Source organism: Saccoglossus kowalevskii, chromosome 16 (genome assembly GCF_978046115.1).
Source record: "Saccoglossus kowalevskii chromosome 16, keSacKowa6.1, whole genome shotgun sequence".
In the NCBI taxonomy this organism is placed as follows: Eukaryota; Metazoa; Hemichordata; class Enteropneusta; family Harrimaniidae; genus Saccoglossus; species Saccoglossus kowalevskii.
Genome location: NC_140656.1, coordinates 21,802,367 through 21,822,419, shown reverse-complemented (window position 1 = coordinate 21,822,419; position 20,053 = coordinate 21,802,367). Strand labels below are relative to the sequence as shown.

Here is a 20,053-nt window from a genome sequence, read left to right as displayed (position 1 = left end):
CACATACGTTGATTTTGCATGTTTTTATCAAATCACACTAACTTAAAAGTGATTCTATTTGAGAGACACACATTTTAGTCTAATATCAATTTAAACTGATATTATTAACAACAATGTTACTAATACAGATGGCGCCTCCTAGGGAGGTGTAAACTCGAAACCGTTTAGCCGACGAAGAAGCCGGCGTAATCACATTGTGTCGCGAAAAAAAAACAGCTTTCACTCTCACGTTTAACCCTTCAGGAAATGGCTTTTGAAACATTTTCGAAAAGTTAGGTGTTCCACTATAATTAGAGCAAGGATGCATATTTATTATTTAGGTCGTTTAGGTCTGATAATTGTTCGAATTTCTATTTTTAATGTATGGATAATATAACAATATTATTATATTAATAATTACTATACCAGATAGTGAAATTATTGCCTTATTTGTCTGCTTGATTTGTCATGTTGAACGTGGTTTATAAGTGGGAAATTGAACTCATTTTGCTCTCATGACGTTCTAGTTTTAGATTAAATTGACTACCCGTAGAAGGTATTCTTTGAATAATTTAGGCGGTAAAAACCGATGAAAGGTACAATCATACATATTTCAAATCAAATCACGAAAGTGAGTGTTCGGACTCGGACGTTTAAATTTGCATGACTTTCAGTTGTTTTCCACATTCGCTGGCGATCGAACAGGGTAAATGTGTTTTATTTGGAGCTGGTGTAGTCCACATGAGAGGTGCAGAGTAATGAGTCATACATACCAACCAGCATAGGCAAACATCCCAGAGTAAAAACCTAGCGGTATATTTTCCAAAGAGATATCTTCAATGCCAGAGAAAGGGTCCTGAAAGTAATCGACGTAACCTGCGGTGGAGCAGAAACAACTGTTACAGTAATATATATGTGTGTGTATTTAATCCGGATTATGCCGTTTTCTGAAAAACAGGCTTATTATAACCTACTGAAGCTAGGTTCCTGGTGATTAGATACTTTATTGTACTCGTTTGCTTACTACCCAAATGTCACATATACGAGTACGACGCCGATAATTGCTACATACTCAAATGTGCGGTTACTTAAACTGTCCTCTCAAAAATCATTAAGAGACCTCACCAGAGTAATAGTAACAAAGTGATAAATACAATAGGATGATGTGCACAAACGAATTTGGTGCGATTCCATAATAAAATAACACACAAGTATTTCTAGTTGAGCTGTGTATACGATTCACGCGTAATTTTACTTTGAATGCGCTACAACGTTGTATATATAATGTCTTCATCGACTGTCTGTCGAATATTCGTTTTGAGTTTTGGGGTTTAAAAATGTTTGGAATTTGTAGCATAACGTCTTCCTTGTGCAGCGCGTATTTCACAAGGATAACCGAGACTACCGTTCTTAAACTATGTCAGCTAATACCCCCTTCAGCAGAAATATTTTTTTTAGACGACGGGGTTACAACGGAAGTATGTCGGATATACATTTATAAATGTTCGCTGTGAACGCCTAAGGACATCTCAAGATATTTATACGGGGCAATGTAGAACATGCAAACTGCACACTGATACGGACGATGACATTTGGAAATGGTAAATACATAATTCGATAATGACGTCATGTAGCTAGAACTGCAAGAAGTGTGAATAATTGATGATTCGTTGTTAAATATAGATAGACGATGTTTCACAGACCCAATCTACTGCTTGTCATTGTGTTCCAACTACCACTCGCCACTGACGCTTGTAAATTACATGCATACTCCGTGTTTACACTAGACGTAATAGGACTTGTTCATTACACATGAAACTAATACATTGTCGTTCCCGATAAAAATAACACCGTGGTCATTGTTTCCGCGTAACCCCGCTAAGGTCAATAGTGATATCAGGCTTCTGCGTGCTTGGCAGATTAATGATCCACATGGCGAGGAAAAACACGATTAATGATATAAAAACAAGAATTTAATAATAATCCAAATTGCAAATCAAATTGCAAAAAGCTACGACTATGCGGAGGCGAGCATTTACCTAGTATCGTGGGTGTAGCTAAGAAGTAAACACCGGATGGTTTCTCCCATCATGGCGTGCAGTTTTAACATTTCGCAAATCGGATGTCAATGTATGATGCCGCAACACATCGCCACAATACCCCCCGGACTGTGAAAGGTTACGCGCGACGAGCTGCAAATTTAAGCGGGTTAGAACGAAGTAAAATGGAGCCAGCTAGCTGCAATGGTTACAAGGCGTTAGATTGCATTGGATATTCGTAACATTCACTTTAAGGGGCGCTAAGTTGTTTTCATTACGATACCTAAATATAGACGGGTAATTTGTCTTATTTCCCAAACGCGTTACGGCGTTTGGATTCTCACACAATATCAATTATTCGGATACAATTGTGGGCCATTTTCGACTCTCCATCATCATTTCATCAAGATTTACTTTTGTATCAATACACGGTATTACGGAGATCACACAACGGAATGCAACGGACCATTGGTGGTTTGCGATCGAGTGTAGAATAATAAACAGTGTTTATAATAACGTAAACTTTATATTTTCACCTGCTAATAACTAATATATTTTTAACAGCCAACGTATCATTATTTTTTTCCAATATTTTGTATTTTAATCACGAATTACGGATCCGTCACGTAACGTCAGCTTTATAAGTACGGATAATACACATCATCGGTATATGGACAGTTTCTACGCTTACATGAAGTTCTATCAATTACAGATTTTGTTAGAACGCGTTTGTGTGTTTGTTACCCAAACACAATATACTAACTTAACTTTAGCCTTGCTTTCGTTAAAAACTGCAGCGATTATTACAGTGAATATTAACTCCCAGACTCTCTTAACGAAATCACTTTAGTGAAATCAATATTTTTATGCATGCACCTGGAACCCTCAAGCATGGGTAGGACATATGACATTCTAACATAAAACAAAGCTCATTTACATTTGAGATGGTGTGTTCCATCATTTCAAGGCGTGTAAATGAAATTTCACGAGCATTGGTTCAGCACTATTAGTGAAACCCAGTTTAACTTCATGATATTATGCGCATGCGTATGTATTTCACAATCAGAACCATAAAAATCGCTTTCTGCCTTCGTCCAGTTTATGGAACTGCTGTGCTGCGAGTTTCAAATAAAAAGAGAGACCAATTTCCTAGCTTTGCGTTGGCAGGTGTTCCTGGCGGCTGTCGCGTAGTTGAATGTATGCAACAACAGTCATTATATCCACTTCCAATCGTGCAGATAAATACAATTCTAGTATTAACCCAAAATCGATAATTGCGTTTCAATTTATTTTCCAAAAAATGGTTTATCTGGAAAATTGAGTTGACTCAGTAATGCCAATGGCTAAAACGATGATATTACTGTTCAAAACTTGTATTGTTAGTGGTATAGAGTAACCAGGGCGACCGCGCGGGTAATTTAGGAAATGAAAATACGAAGGCACTTTAAAAGTGTATTTATATAACTTAGTAGGATGAGGCGATGACCTTTGACCTTGCATAAAGACAGACGCACGCAAAAATATCGGCTGAAACAGCGTGTATTCGTGTCATTTAAGTGAGACAACACAACGTTCATACACAGCAATCTATTCTAGTGAATATTATGAATTATTCCTTACGATAGTGATAATTTCTAAACGTGGGGAAAATATACAGCGGTGACAAACTAGGTTTTCTGCGTTGCCATAAAATGTGTATAGATCATGATTATGGATTACTTATGGATTACTTATTGGATTACCAAATGTCACTAAATTTTGGTTATATACGGTAGACCCCCTAGTTTTATGGTTTAGTTGTCATAAGTCACTTTCCGAAGCAGAAAAATTGCTTCAAAATTGTGCCATGCTTCACTCAATCTATAATTTAAATACAGTATTTAATACTGCAATATGCGCATGACCACGTGACGCCGGTTTCGATTAAGGCTAGCCGAAGCGTAAATACGGATGGCGCCAAAATAATCCGTATTGTTGTCTGGGTTTTATGGATTCAGAATACGATCCAACTGCCACAAGTCAGCAGATGTTATATATTTGGCAATACAGCAATATTCTGCTTAAAAATGCTGCGAGTTGTGAGGGAGAATTCTTCATATACGTCATGAACAGAAACAAATTTAATTAAAACAAGTGTTGATTAGTGCCACTTACTGTGTGAGTCGGAACGGGACCGCATTGTGGTATATATATATATATAATATCTTATAAGTGGTTGTATAATAAGAGATTTACTAAATAATTAACAGACATTTTATAAGTTCACATCCTGGCACGATTTTAATGATCATTACTACACGAGCATAGATTTATATATCTATCTTTTTCGTAGTTTTTAAACACAACGCACTTACACGATACTAGTAATCTGAGAACGTCCATTCAAGTCTTCAGAGAGCGTTGTGTTTCATTTGCATATTAAATGGTTGTTACATATCACTGTCAGTATATCTTGATGCGATTAAGAAAAAAATGTATTTGGAATTATTAATATATAATTTTGGACCCCGGGTACATTGGTAACATGATGGCACACTACAGTCAGTCTGTGAGGAATGACAACTGTAAATAATAGTAATACTTGCTACGTCACTGCTGGGCGTCTACTAAATTTAAACCATCTCTACAATAATCACTTAGGCATCCAGCCATGATTATTTTATTTTAAAACGTTAAATATATACGTCTGTCATAAGTTGACGTTATAACCACAGTAAATCACGGAAGATCTGTAATACGGTGACAGGCAGAAACAAGTTCATATAATCCTTTGCATATTCGACCAAATATCACCAAATGTTGAAAAAAATTATTACCACTTGAATAAATATCAAGCTTGAAAAAAAAATATTATAATGAACACATGCTTCGGTAAACAGAGTAAACGACTACTATTTGTGCCGAGGTTCCACGGCATTAATGTGCCACGTTACCACGAACATGCATTATGAGTAACCATATGGTAACTACAAAGTGACTTGCGAGACTGACTGCGATTAAACTGAAACCGGATTAGTTGATTTTTTGAGATATACCAACATATGGAGAGTGTTTACAACAACTACATATGTCTTACACATGCGTTCAACATACTGCCAATGACTCGGGCAAGCTAGATCACAGTCATATACCTAGTTCCCAGTTATTCCCAATATTAATTATGTATGATTTGCGAAATATTTGAATTGTGATATATACAACAGAATAATATGAGCTAACCAACTCATAACTGGGATGGTTAACGGTCGTGGCTAATATTCGTCTATTCAGTGGCCCAGCAATTATATATTATAATTAGTCATCAAATGTCTAAACAGTGACCCCCCCCCCAAGTGTAAGGAACACGGTCCTTCAAGGTACTGGTAAAACTGATCACCGTGACGTTATTGAATATCATATCAATAATACGTGCCTAATAAATTCACAAAACATTTCTACTTTTTGCTTTAAATTGATATTGCTTTCAACAAAATGTGATTTATAAATTGAATCAGATGCTGCTTCTGTGATAAATATTTAACTCAATCACTATGGGCTTTGATTTTATAAACAGTCTTCATCATTCGAAGCCGCTTCCATTACAAGAAGTTAATCCTGCGGTTGACAATATGTTATTTAGGATAAGCTAACATGTCGTGTTCGAACAATTGTTTTTACTGAAACCATTATTTGATAGAATGTATTATATTTAAGGGCATTTAGGATCCCTTCCATTGTTTTTGTTCTGTTTTGTTTCTTTATTCCTTCCGGGTTTGGAACTCTATTATTATCGTTCAAATCTAATTCTTTCGACATTTTTTCTCCTCAAGCATTTTGAAAAAAACCGCTATATGGAATGGTCTGAAATTTTCTTTAATGATATGATCTAATGTGATCCGGTACATTTAACTTTCAATCTTCTTTTTTCAGAACCAGTGATTATATCGATGTGAACTTTTGTTATTATCATCATATGTATAAAGGGCATTAAAGTATACAGAGCGTGTGGTGATTGATCACGCGGTTTTGCTGTCATTTTGTTTTTATTTTTTTTGTTTTTTGACCAGGAAGTAGACTTTTACTGAAGCCGAATTTGATTCTCATAATTGGTTAAATCGATCAACTTAATATTTCATCGTTCAGTAACATTGCTGGCCTGTTGTGACGTGTATTCCATTAGATTGTTGAAGGACAGATATTTTGTCCTTGTTTGACACGTGTAAAATATACGAAATATATCTTACAATGTTGATATTGTACTGTCTCCATATACAAATATGTATATGTCACAATTATCGCAACGTGTCGACGGCATTATTTTATATGAGGTCTATTTAACACCTTATAAATTCATCATTAAATAGGTTAACTCAAATTAATGACCAGTCGTAAACGAAATGACAAAGCTTAACATATATTGTATTAAGTGGAATTAGCCAGTATTACGATCTCCGCCGCCAATTATGGGGTAAATTGCCCACATCCGTCAACGATAGTGTGTCCCAGTTTTTCTTTTGTATCACGCTGAAAAATACGATGTTATACCGTCTTCACAATGCGACATGCTATCCGAAATATTTCACTCATTTCTCGTTTTACTAACTGAATTAATTCTGCGTTAAGATTTTCATTATGATTCGATGAATTTCCTTATATATTCAACTAAATAATGTATTATTTGATCCGATACCAGGGAAAACATACTTACCTGTATAGTATACTACTCACACAGATTGAACTAAATGTATTCAATTAATAAAAAATAGCAATGTTTTTGTATCAAATATATTCATGTATACACATGTTATTTTAGGCTTTCTAGTCTCTGATGGAAAAATATTAATTGAATACATTGTTATTATTATTAAATTTTTGACATTTAGTCAACGCTATGCCCCGCTAACAATAACAATGCTCGTGAATTATTTGCCATATTGCTTTGAATGTATAACCGATCACTGGTAGCGTAGTAGTTGTCGCATCAGACTCATGATCGGTAGACCCAAGTTCAAATCCTACCTCAGGGTGAACATCATAAGGGTCGACTCCTACCCTGGGTGAGTGTGCCACAGACTCAATGGGAAGGACAACTGGCCGAGATTCATTCACTAACGAATGCGAAGTTGACTGGACTCATAGCCTTGGTTGGCAGCTAGTCTGCCTATTCAGGCAAGGCTAGGCCCATGTCCGATAACAGTGGTTTGCGGCAGTAAAACCCCATGCCAAACAAAGTATGCTGCGGATATATTATAAATTATAACCTGGATAATTATTGATTTTAACCGATTACATCAAAATGTAATGAAAACAGAATATTACTTATAAATAAATAACACGGTGGAATTACTAATCATAATTAATGATAATTTGCGATGACATTTATTCAATAATGTTTGGGGATCCAAAGGTCTTCCAGTTTCGTAGAGATGTGTGGGCCAACGGTTTTGTTTTTTTTGTCATACTATATTGTCGAGCAAGTCATGATTTTGTATAGTCCTTTATATTATTTTCAGTAGTATGCGTCTTAATGTCGCATCTCGATATAAATACGTAGGATACACATTTAATTTAATAGATAATCCATCTGATAATATAGATAATACGCGTCTTACGCAATCTTTCTACTTCTTCGTAAGTTTTCAAATAGCACTCCCGAAGTTAAAGTTCCTTTGTGTCGTTCGTTTTGCACTAACATGTACTGTTGTTCCCATTTATGCTTTAATTTTAGTGAACAAATTATAAACAATATTAGGGTTGCATATAACAATGCTTTCTGTATTTTAATGAGATCTGCAAGGGACTGCAGTACCGGAGGTATTTGTGTATATAACAAAATATCAAATGTTGAGGATCTCAGGCGTATCATGATGTATAAATTTCATGTACGATTATATAACAGTAAGAACGAGGTTGTAGAATTATATCTCAACCCGGATACGTATTTGTTTGATTTAATATCACGTCTTGTATAGAAATATGACGTATTTTTAAAAACAATTAATTGTGTTGTTGTTGATGTTTTTTTTAAGAGTCCCCTGATATAGGATATTATATTATATTTACTCCTATCCTGAAATAAATTTTAATAATAATAATAATAATATAAATAATCGTATGGTATCCAATGAACCTTGAAACACTGTGAATGTTCGCTTAGATTTGGGGGAAATTATACTTAAATAGGCTGTCAAAGCATAAAAAACTAATGAATATAAACTTGGAAAAATAAAATTGCCACCATTTGAATTTTATCAAAAAATTAAGCACATGTGACACGTAGGATTGGGGTTGTAGCCGAATGGAATTTTACAAGAACACTGACATTATAAGTACTTCTTCCTGAAAATTGTTTTTTTTTTGTTTCTCATTTAATATTGAATGCACAGTATTAATCTTATGGTCTTTTGTATAATTTGACATGAGTTGTATAAAAGTTTCAAAATAGTGCACTAATTATAACTACTTATGAAATGTACACTAGACTTGGTGGTATGTGTTTTTTACATTCAGTTAAATTAAATGGATTTCTGTTTCTATGAGAATAATTGCTAGAGTATGTATTAATACTTGTATAAGACCGTTTTATATATTTAGTAGTACATTACGTTGTACAATAATCCCAATTCTTTTTTTAGAATAATAACGTCGTTCTCATGCTCCCTCCTAAGATATAACATGAATTGTGTTCAATAGTATGGTATTACATAAAGAAAACGATATATTTATTCAATGTCCTTGAATTAAATGTGCTGGCTGTTGCAATAAATTTGAGTTATTGCAATCACAGGAAACAACGATTCACGACAAAAAGCACCAACAACGAGGAGGAGAAGAGAGGAGACATTCTCCCGTAAACCTCTTTTCGTCTAATAAAACAAGCAAATAAAAATAAAATTGTCCAATATTACTATTAACTTAATTTGAACTTTTATCGGTGTCATACTGCATTCAATCACACTTGTGTTGATTTCTTATCTAAGCCAGGCATATGTTACATTACAAACGTCATCTCATGGTTAAGCTAATGAAGCATCTCCGGATATTTATGAGCCAGCTTTTACCAAACTTGAACTACATCGAGATTATACATTGTTTTATGTCACTTTGATATAAGTTTGAGAGAGATTCTTGAATTATCCTTGCCACACGGTGACGATGACTACATATATTGTAACAATTATACCTCGTCACGAGTGTGCTTGTGTCCGTGTTTTGTAAGCAAACAACTGACTAAATAAATATTTAATTTTAAAAATGGAACTTGTATATTAGCACAGGTGTGATTATTTGATTCACCGTGTAACTGGCACCATTGCTGTATTGTTAGTGAATTCGTGATACAGCAAGTTCGTGTGATCCCGTCAGTCACAACGTGTATGCTCTCAGTAAAGGTCGTTCAAACACGTTTTATCACCAATTATAATTACATTGCATTTGATGGAGGTGTTGACAGAACCTCATTAACAGTACAATATAACCAGGGTGACCTAATCGTATAACACATCACAGCGTGATATCAACTTACATACCACAGTGAAGAAACATGTGCCCCAGATAATCAAATGAGATTTGTTTTTATGTTTATCAATGAGCTCGTGTTATAGGACGTAATCTGGGATTCTGAAAAGCTAAATAACTTGAATCGAATCTCATGCAAAATAGGCCACAAGAACATTGACATTTCCGGATGACATCAATTGTTATATTATATTCCAGCTGCTTCCTGATTGGACAAAATAAAATTTATCAGAGAACTACGCCGCGTTATATTATTACCGCCTCATAAACGTTAAGCATGAATCACTGGTATCCTATTCATGTCAAAATAGTTTATTTTTTTATATGAATTAAATACTTCCTCGACATTTATCTTGTATCCGCAATTTGTTTAACTATATGTCTATTATTTACAAACGGCGTCATCCTGTTATCCACACTCCCGTATTTTGCACACAACGTGGTAGTTTAATGATTCCAAAATAAATGTATTAGGGCCGGTGACATTACTTGGTCCGAAACTGAAATCCTTGTATATGCAAAAATTACTGAAAACTAAACATAATACTATACCCAGTTAAATAGCGATTTCACGTGACCTTATCTAATCAATAGTTAAATCTGTTATCAACGTTAGTGCTTTTAAAACACATGCATTGTGTATGTGTTCAGTTGCTACGAGACGCGACACACTACACGAACTGTGACGATTCACCAGAGACGAAGTCTCTCTGAAAACATGTGTAACGGCTTAACGTTATCGTTTAATCTTTGTTGATATGCTCTTTGTTACATTTGTCAGTTTTGGTGATCGGATTATACGTGAGTCCAGGAAACAAAAGAAAGAAACACATATTTTTGAATTCGACGAATAGAATTGAACTAGGATCGCCTTATCTCATTGCAATTGAGATATTAACATTGACGTTAATACATGTCGAGGTTGGCATTGTCAAATGATGAATAAGTTCGTTTTGTTACAGGCTTTGTACGTGTGCATATTTAATTAATATCCATCAGGGCATGGAACAGATTATAATATATAAAATGAACAGGGTTTGCATTACTATATCTAAGCGCTTAATTGAAATATTGTAGATATGGCTTGGCTGGAATTGCATGGCTGGAATTGCATGGCTGGAATGAAGTTATAACGATGTGAATATAGCTGTTCGTTTATGTATATATTGTAAACACCGGCAATATAGTAGCGATCACATTGTTGTGAATATTAGGCTATATATGACGTATTAATGACGTACATTGTATCAATAATGTACATTGCAGAGTTTGATGTCAATGATCTCGCCGATTCATTCGCGGAGCTTCTTAACTCATAAAACGTCTATGAAGAACAGTCGATAAATGTTACTCGTAGCCTTTTGGGGACTTCAAGAAGTCTACGTGTTCATTGCACGTTTATGGAAGGCGACATGGGGACAATACGGCTAGTTATCAGCTGTGCGTTTATACCCGTGAGAAAACAGTCGCGACTAAAGAGTGTTTGGAGATTACTCTACACTTACCGCTGATAAGAAGTAATAAGCCAGTAGTGATGATAACGAGTAAACCCATTACTTTGCCGATCGTCAGTAAGTCCACCAACTGGGCCGTCCAGGGCACGCTGAAACAGTTAATGAAGACAGCGAAACCTGGAAAGAGATAAATGTATTAAATAATTTAAATAGTATAAAGTAGAGCCAACATTTCACGGGTATTGTTGAGTGGTGACGCAATGTTGATAGCAAGACATTATCTTGTCAAAGTTAAGCACTAATGCATATAATAGCTTTAAATTGTATATGCACACAAACACAGCATGGTCTAATTGAGCTATGTATCTAATTGCGTGTGCTTTTTATTTATTCTGTAGAGATCTGTCTCGAGGATTTAGCAATGTTTGACAAGAAGGTTATACACTTTGTACATATATGATATTTATTGTTGATGTTGATGTGTGTTTTATATATCAGTATACATATTATTGTATATTACAATCAAAAGATTGTACGAAAAAATGACAGAGATGATTTATCATTGCTGGGTTTTATTGAAACTATAAAAGTCAAATTATCGTATCAGAAATGTTGTCTGGTAAGCTGCCAACAAATCTTGTTATATAGTAGGCTATGACCTTTTTGCCTAGCAGATGTTGGCGATCTGAAATCGTACAAGTAGGTTAGCAAACAGTTAATAATAAAATTACTGACTTTGCACGGGACGATCGATGTCGACTTAAACACAAGAATTGAGCATTGAATATACTAAATTGACGACTAATTTGTGCATGCTTTATCTGACACTCTCTTTCTTCCGCAACCACCTAATAACAACTAACAACTGCCGACAGAACAATGTCGAGTGGGAAAACGCTGAACGTACATATATGCACTTTTTGTAGAAGCATACATGCATTACGTCACGTAACACATAAACTACAAACCATGCATGGCGCAGTCCGATCTGAAAAACAAAATGACGTGCACCAGGAACCCATAATGTCTGATGTATGTACCAAGTTTGAACAAAATCCATCTGTAAACAGTCAAGAAATGCTTGATTTTGACGAATTTTCAGTACAAAAATGGCCGCCATTCTGCTATCTTGAAGTAGATCGTGAAACAAATTGATATGCATATGTATATGTATATGTATAATGTAATTGGACCAACCATGTCTAAGATACAGATCCGGACGTACGGATGCACGGACACACGATGCACGGACGCACAGAGGTCAATCCATAAGTACCCGTTTTCGGTCTGCGTTCGAACGGGGACTAAAAATAGTATATAGTGAGCAATATGTACATCAATTTACCACATGTTCTAATATACCCCCCCCCCTGCCTAGTTATTAACGTGTTTTCGTGTTGGCGCACGATGTATATTTTAAGTGAATATAATTTTAATGAATGCATCTGCGAATTTCTTCTTTTCAAAAACAAACGTAATTAATTTAATATATACAGATATACATGTACTTATCTTTTGCAGCTCTCATTTGTGTATTGATAGATAAACGGAGTCCCGCGATATTCGAAAATAGACTGAATGGGGATATGAAATTGATTTATCAATATATGTTCTCCAATAGGGATTTCCGTTGCGCGTTAGTCATGTTAAACAAAGGCTACATAGTTTGGTTAAAGCAGCGGGTTTTCCAGACAGTACGGCGATGGGCATAATCATGTTTTTATTTTGTTCTATACTTGAATTGCTCATTAATCAGTGCCTCATTCTCGTGTCATCATTCACAGTTTGTGACCTGCCCATGACACCACTTACTTCAACATGTTCGTACGGGAATGATGATAGACTAATAGTATATACATGATTCATCTCAATCAGAGAAATATTCAAAGTCCGCCTCGATTACTGGAGGGTACTCATATGATCACTCTAATACCGGTAAAGGCATTAACGGTTTAAAACTAGTTCGGCATAAAAACAGATATTTACCATACGTAAACCATCTAGTAAACCAAAATAACTTATATACAAGTACATCGTATAGTTGAAAATAGGAGCCAATTAATTATGACATTGTTAAAACTCAAGCAAACAAGTAATTAAGAAACAAAACAATGAGCTTATCGAAATTATCTTAACAATCATCTGAAATATGTTTTGCCCAAGGTTAACAGAAGGGAAACAGTGCATAACTTTTAATTCAAACACAACTGTTTTATATTTGAAACGAATTAAGCCAGAAGAATATAGAATGTACAAGATATGAATCTTACTACAAACAATTATACTATTTTTTTATTTGCCCGTAGCTATTACATCGGTTATTTTCTCAACCGGACACGGTCACACAAAAAATAACATTGCAACCAGCTCAACCACGCACTGAATGGCCTCCGTCACTAAGACGTGGTACATATACAAATTCTCATTTCCGATCAGAATTTACCAACGAGCAATCAATGTTACTAAAACCTCTCAGAATATTGTACACTATTTCCGCCTGGTGTAATTACTTCGTTGGGACTATAAGGTCTCCATCGCGGGTCAAGAAACCTACAAATTGATTTATTCCCACTTTCCGTAAACCTGCCAATGTGGTGTAGAAAGTATTCCCCGGGTAACTGACACTCTCAAATGTATTTCAGCAAGTCAATAATCGCAAGATAAGCTCGCGGAATCAGGTCAAACTATACCGATGAATAAAGTATGTAAGAAGTATTCCCCGGGTAACTGTCACTATCAAAATATTAAACATTTCGCGCGATCACTGCCTGATCCCATCCTCGTTATAGCTGCAGTATGCTGTTCATGGTATTAAAGTAGGTTAATTAATTTTCGTAAATTATTGTCCTCGTTTCATTGATCTAGATGTATCTGTTCTGTGTGGTTGGTTTTATATAAAAATGGATTATTATGATCGAAGTCCTTTATTTCACCACTGAGCATGTTACTGCGCATATATGCAGTGTATTATGGGAAATAATTGCATATAACGGAAAACTACAACTCACTAAATGTTCGATTTTCTAATGGTATAACCAATAATAATAATAATGAAAGCTGGAACAATCTTCGATTCGGGTGGAGTCTTATCACCACAGACACACTTAAGCTGTTGGATTGGAAAACAAATATCACGGACGTATTTTGTTTTTGTGCATCATCTCGTTTTGTAATAACATACCTAAATATCAACGACACCGATCACATAGTTGTGATACCCGCGAATACGAATACGATTTAGCCCGGAATTACCGATATATACAGGATATTTAATGAACGATATTATCATCTATACTATAATACTTTAACTATTTATTAAACACGTTCAGTGGATTGTATTTCTTCGTTGCCTTCGGCATACTGCAAGACTTTATTAAATTACGTATTTATTCTTCAACTAAAAACCTATCATAGGAATCGTAAATTGCCAGATGCAATAAGTGCATCTAATTTGCATGCGAGAGCGTCACGCCCTGACGCATATTACAGGTTATGTAAATATGATTGTCTTTGGACTATATATAAATTACGGTATCGGGTACATATTGGAAATATGTTTATTTTAGGGGAAGTCTAGTATGGGATATTTACTCATTCCATGAAAGTAAGCATACATAGAAGAACGAAAATCTGCGTGCTTTCGTCGCAAGGTTTCGAGAAATAGAAATGGCGGAGTCATTTATTTTAAGTAACATTGTTAGTGTTGCCAATATTTGAGGTTACACAGCAGTGATACAATGATTGAAATGACATGGATGTCATGTATCCATCCGACTTCCTGATGTGCATTCCTTATTCGGAATTGTCATATGTAAACATAATAGTGTAGGCAAGAAATGAAAAAAATGTTTATTGATGTGTTCTTTTACAAAAAATAAATAATACAAAACTAAATTAATTAATGAATGCATGCGTGTGAACTATTTATTAGTTGTTTTATTTTCAAGGATTATAAAGTGCATCGTATATATGTGTGTGGCATGCATTATAATAGAACATGTTGATGATATTAATTGACATCACGCTAATTTTAAGGGAGACTCACGCATCAAAGATATTGCATTGTCCCTAACCAGAACGCCAAACAACATCGCAATGAAATAAACACAACATACATCCACTAATAATTAAACCTCTGGCAGTATTCCAAAAGCTCATTCAACGTTTCAACACGCCAACGATACTCCTGAAAACGTACACAAAATAATTGCACGGTAACTTGAGCTATCGAAGTGTTAGCGAACCGAAACGGCATATACTAGTAATCAAGGCAAGGGCAGCCGACGTTAAATAACACCATTCGTTTTTAACGCAGTTCTGAGACAATTCCCCTTATTTTACCATATTGAATCGGGGAATAGTTTTCTCCAGTATACTGGTGTTAGCCCTATTGTTTATCGTTATATTTATAAAAAAACTGAATAAAGATATGCTATGCAAACTCCCCAAAGGCTGTCTAGTCGTAATGCTTGATCTCTCCTGAATGCGCATGTGAATATTTCCCATGGTTCGAATGTTTTCAGTGGATACCGCTGATCAGAGTTATTGCGTGTCTAAGCCTAATGATCGTCTTGAATATTACGTTATTAGCTGTTGTTACTGACAGGGGCAAAAGTCAAAGGTTTCATCTTACACAATGTGCAGAAATGTCATCAGTGATTGGCATATATTAGCTGGATATGACTCCCTCCACGTGAGTTTAAACATTACCCAGAACGTTGTAAAATGCTTTAAAAAGTTAAGAAGATAAAGTGAACCGCGGATGGAAGGTGCCTACTTATACTGACGCTTTTGCGGACCACATGTTAACACGTCAGATAGAAAAACACAATCCGAATTTTCGAATTTCACACTAAATTTGCATTAACGTGTATGGTTTTTGATCGGTCAAATACCACACAATTAAAACGCCTGGTCGACCAGCTTATTTTGAACTTAATTTACTTAAATATTAGCGAGTGAGATAACCAGAAACTCTATTCTGATGCTCGAACAGGTCTTTATTTTATTAGCTTCAGAATAAGTGTCTAACTGATTTATATTTCTGTATTGCAGCAAATAGACACGTGTTTCCCAGTGTGCATACGAAACGACTGAAAACGTGGGCATCAGGCATTTACAAATAGACCAATACACAGTGCACCACGTGCAACCGCCATTTCTGTGGATGCCATATTTTTCGCGGGTTCCTGCTATGATTAAACTTATTCCATAAAAAATATTATCTGTTTGTATTACTGGAGATAAATAAGTCACAAGATGAACGTTAAGAGCGATGAATGATTGATGGTGCGTCGTTTTAAAGTTTGATCATCAAACGTGTCTTATCCATCAACTTCAACGGTGATCACCACCATTGGCACGTCGGGTACTTTGGTACAACGTCTTTCTTTTCCTAATCGGGGGATATAGTGCATTAAGTGAACATATATATCCGCGTTCGCGATCTTCAAGCAATATACACATGTCATTCTTCGCAATAGGTTACGTGTCCTTCAGTATTAAGTTCTTCATACACGTCGCCACCGCCTTCACATTTTTTAGCGTATCGGATCTGATTAACATTGATATGTAGAACTAGAAACTTGCTTGTTGGCTGTAGACTAATCATTGTATATTACCTTGAAACGATAACTTTGTCCAGTTATAAAGGAAAACTATAACTAAAGTGGGAGGAAATGTTGATTAATGTTTCGGTAACGGTAACGCTGGATAATTGTGATCGCTTATCGGCGACGTATAGTCTGGGTTAAGCGGTTTCCGTTGAACCCCCCCAAAAAATTCTAATACATCTGAATTATTTAGACATCAAATGCTAATCAATAAAGCTGCACATCAACTAGAGGGAAGTGATATGACAGTTATTACCTTTCTTTCAAAATGAGAGATCCGGAACTTCGAGTTTTAAGTCTTGAGATGCAAAAACATACTAATCTGTTTTCAATTTGTATCCATGGTGACTGGATCTAATCGAAATATCTTTCTCAAGGGTGATTCATCAATGAACAATCGTTTCTTCGGTTTGTGATACATGGTATTGTGTGAGTTGCTGGCCAATCCAATCATACTAGCCGTCCCTTGGCCATAATGAAAGCAGTGCCGGTAATCAGAAATGAAAGAATCTATATAATATTCTACGGGACAAATATGTATGTATACATTAAATATAGTGTTTCCGTCCTAAAACGTAGTAAGTAAGTTATATGCGGCAATAAGTATGATTTTATTTTTTGGTAATTATCAGTCGTGGCTGAATTGAGTTTAAATGAACGAGTGGGAATCAAATGCTTCGAATTCGTCGCCATGGTAGCACATGTTCCATTAGTATACCATCTATGTTTGATACACCTGTCCAGTCCACCATTCAGTGAAACTGTGTATAAGTAAGAAGATAAATGACTAGCAACACCATTTGACAGTATTGTCCCAATATATGACAACTGTGCGTGTTCATGTAAATGCGTTTTGTGGTATAAAATGATATCGTTAAATGAACATACGTTCGCCGTTAAGGTAACCACTCGTTTCGGAAAATTGTGGTGAATGAGGTTTAAATACAACGTGGTCAATTATTGCGGACACTGTAGATTCAGGTTTCGAAAGTAATATCTCACAGAAACACGGGTTAATCGAAGGCTAGTCGGTGTATTCAAGGCGGCGAATATCAACCAGGCGTGTTCAATAGCCGCTAATGAAGAAATGTGCATAGGTCATACACATGTTGGTTTCATAGCTAGTCTATGATTGAACGTCTGGGCAAGTAGGTTGCTGGCGCCTCCCCAGCTTCGATCGTCTTGGAGTAGTGCCCAATTTAGCATTATATTAGGTCAGGCATGCATCACATAACTAACCTTATATATCATATGACAGTTATTTTTGGGTCGTATTTTTCTGTATGATATCAATCTTTCTACTTACACGATATTGTGTCATATATTATTTAACTGTCCTATCTTGTCTTATATATATATGTACATATATATTTTACGCTTAAAATCAGAATGGTGTTTTGGACGCCCCGCAGCCATGTAACACACACGCATCCACCAGGATCCACACGCAGCCACACAGTCGAGTCATAGTAGAGACGTATTTAGGGTTACATTATATTATTTTTCACTTCGCTCAAATTATTATATATGTTTTGAATATTACCTTTAGTTCCCTCGGCACCTACCATTACGAATGCCTATTTCGATGGCATATTTAATTATGCATTTTCTGGGGCTAAAGAAACGTAATAAAGTAATATTGTATCATCTGACAATTCCATATATGGACTATGTTATACTATATTAGGCACAATTGTCAATTTTTCTTGTTTGAAATGTGATTTATCGTGAACTATAAACAATGTTTTTTACAGTTCAAAATATAATTTGTTTCATGAAAAAATGGTACGTACTTTTTAATTCGAAGTGGCTGCATCGAATACTGTGAATTACGAGACAAAGTTGACAAAAAAGCATAACCAATTCGGAAGAAAATACATACTCTACGTCCACTGTATCATCATACAAATGACGAGGAAGCTTATTGCGATCTTGCTCACAAGATTGATGATGTGAGAGGGGACATGTTAATAGACCGTATGTTTTTTTAGTAACATTAGTATCAACTCCATAAAGGTCTGATTTAAACCGACTTCATGTATTCATTATATAGTCTGGGTTTCCTTTGTTTTTTGAGATGGTGAATACCGCGTCATTATAATGATTGCGTTCTGCATAGAAAGGGCCGTGTCTGATTAGCCGTTGTAACAAGCGAGAGATGTCGGAGAGCAGGGCATATTTCGCTCGCTGATTGCTTACAATCGACATTCCAGAACAAATACCACGGCATTGCAAACATGTGTGGGCAGAATACTTACAAATAAGAAGAGCCGCTACGAGACGAACAACAACATCGTTAACATTACAGTACTCCATTACGGGTAGGGTGACGTACTTGGCGAACGTTATAGCTATAACGACCACCACGGCCGGTCTGATGGCGATCAGAGAAGTCCATAAGCGTAGGAATGCGATCAAAGGACCATATGATTCTAAGAGATAAATATAATCGCCACCTGATTTGGTAAAAGTTGTCCCAAGTTCGGCATAGCATAGGGCCCCTACCGCTGATAATATACCACACAAAACCCAGACAATTAGTGCTACTCCAACAGATCCGCCAGTGTTTTTAAGGATCCCCTTCGGTGCAACGAATATCCCAGAACCGATGATAACGCCCACTATAATTGACACGCAGTCAAATACACCAATTTGTCGTTTCAATACCACTGCATCGCTCCCGGTGACTACCCGGGAATTTCCGTCAGGATTCAGCGAATCTATTTCGTCGAGAAACGTATGAGGGGCAAAATTGAGCATACTCACTCGCGACGCACGCCTCCGTATAACATCGCCGATGTGATCACCGGTGCTTCTGCGACCCGGTCGGTGATTTTCTGCCTTCCGTTGACAGCTCGCACAAGTCTTGCAAGCTTCTTCCTGGCGTAGCAAACTGAACTGCGAGTCCGACCATTCCCGATGAAGCCGTTGATATCTCACAGCATGTATCATACGATCTTCTATGCTAGTCATGTTCATAGTGCTGGGATCTGTGGAAGAACAGCTACTGATTGAGTTGACATCGAGTGAACGCTTTCCACACGACGAGCTGGAACCTACGAGTTGCCGTCTGCTACTACACGAATTATTAGCGCATGCATCGCCATTTTCTACATATCTTTCGCAACGGTTGGGCAACGACGTACTTCTTCCTGCGGGCAACACCGACGAATCTTTCGGCGAATTGCGATCACTATCACGTCGCCGACGCTGTACTGGCCGTCGACCCCGCCGCCTTTCCGGGTTTGACATAGTCCGCGACATAGACGGCTGAATGGAGCGATCCGATCGGGGCATCACAACAGACATCACACAGTATGTCTTATTCACTATATACCGCAAATACAACAACTGGAACCTACATTAGCCGTGGTATTCCACGTGGAATATTGCTTTGTGTATTCCATATACAGCGGTTTCAATGTTTGCGATCAATTTGCAAAGCAGCAAAGACAACCGGTAGAATAAAAAA

At 36.3% G+C, this 20,053-nt stretch overlaps 1 protein-coding gene across 1 annotated transcript in view; it reads right to left on the bottom strand.

Moving 5' to 3' along the window:
• The window catches only part of LOC100378722 (cystine/glutamate transporter-like), a 36,319-nt gene extending 16,486 nt beyond the window's left edge, over positions 1 to 19,833 (bottom strand). The window contains exons 1-3 of the mRNA XM_002735979.2: positions 18,840 to 19,833; positions 11,021 to 11,146; positions 753 to 855 (exon numbers count right to left, since the gene is read on the bottom strand). Of these exons, the coding sequence (XP_002736025.2) occupies positions 753 to 855; positions 11,021 to 11,146; positions 18,840 to 19,833 (1,223 nt within the window). The remainder of the gene's footprint in view (positions 1 to 752; positions 856 to 11,020; positions 11,147 to 18,839) is intronic.
• Between the last annotated feature and the right edge of the window lie 220 nt (positions 19,834 to 20,053).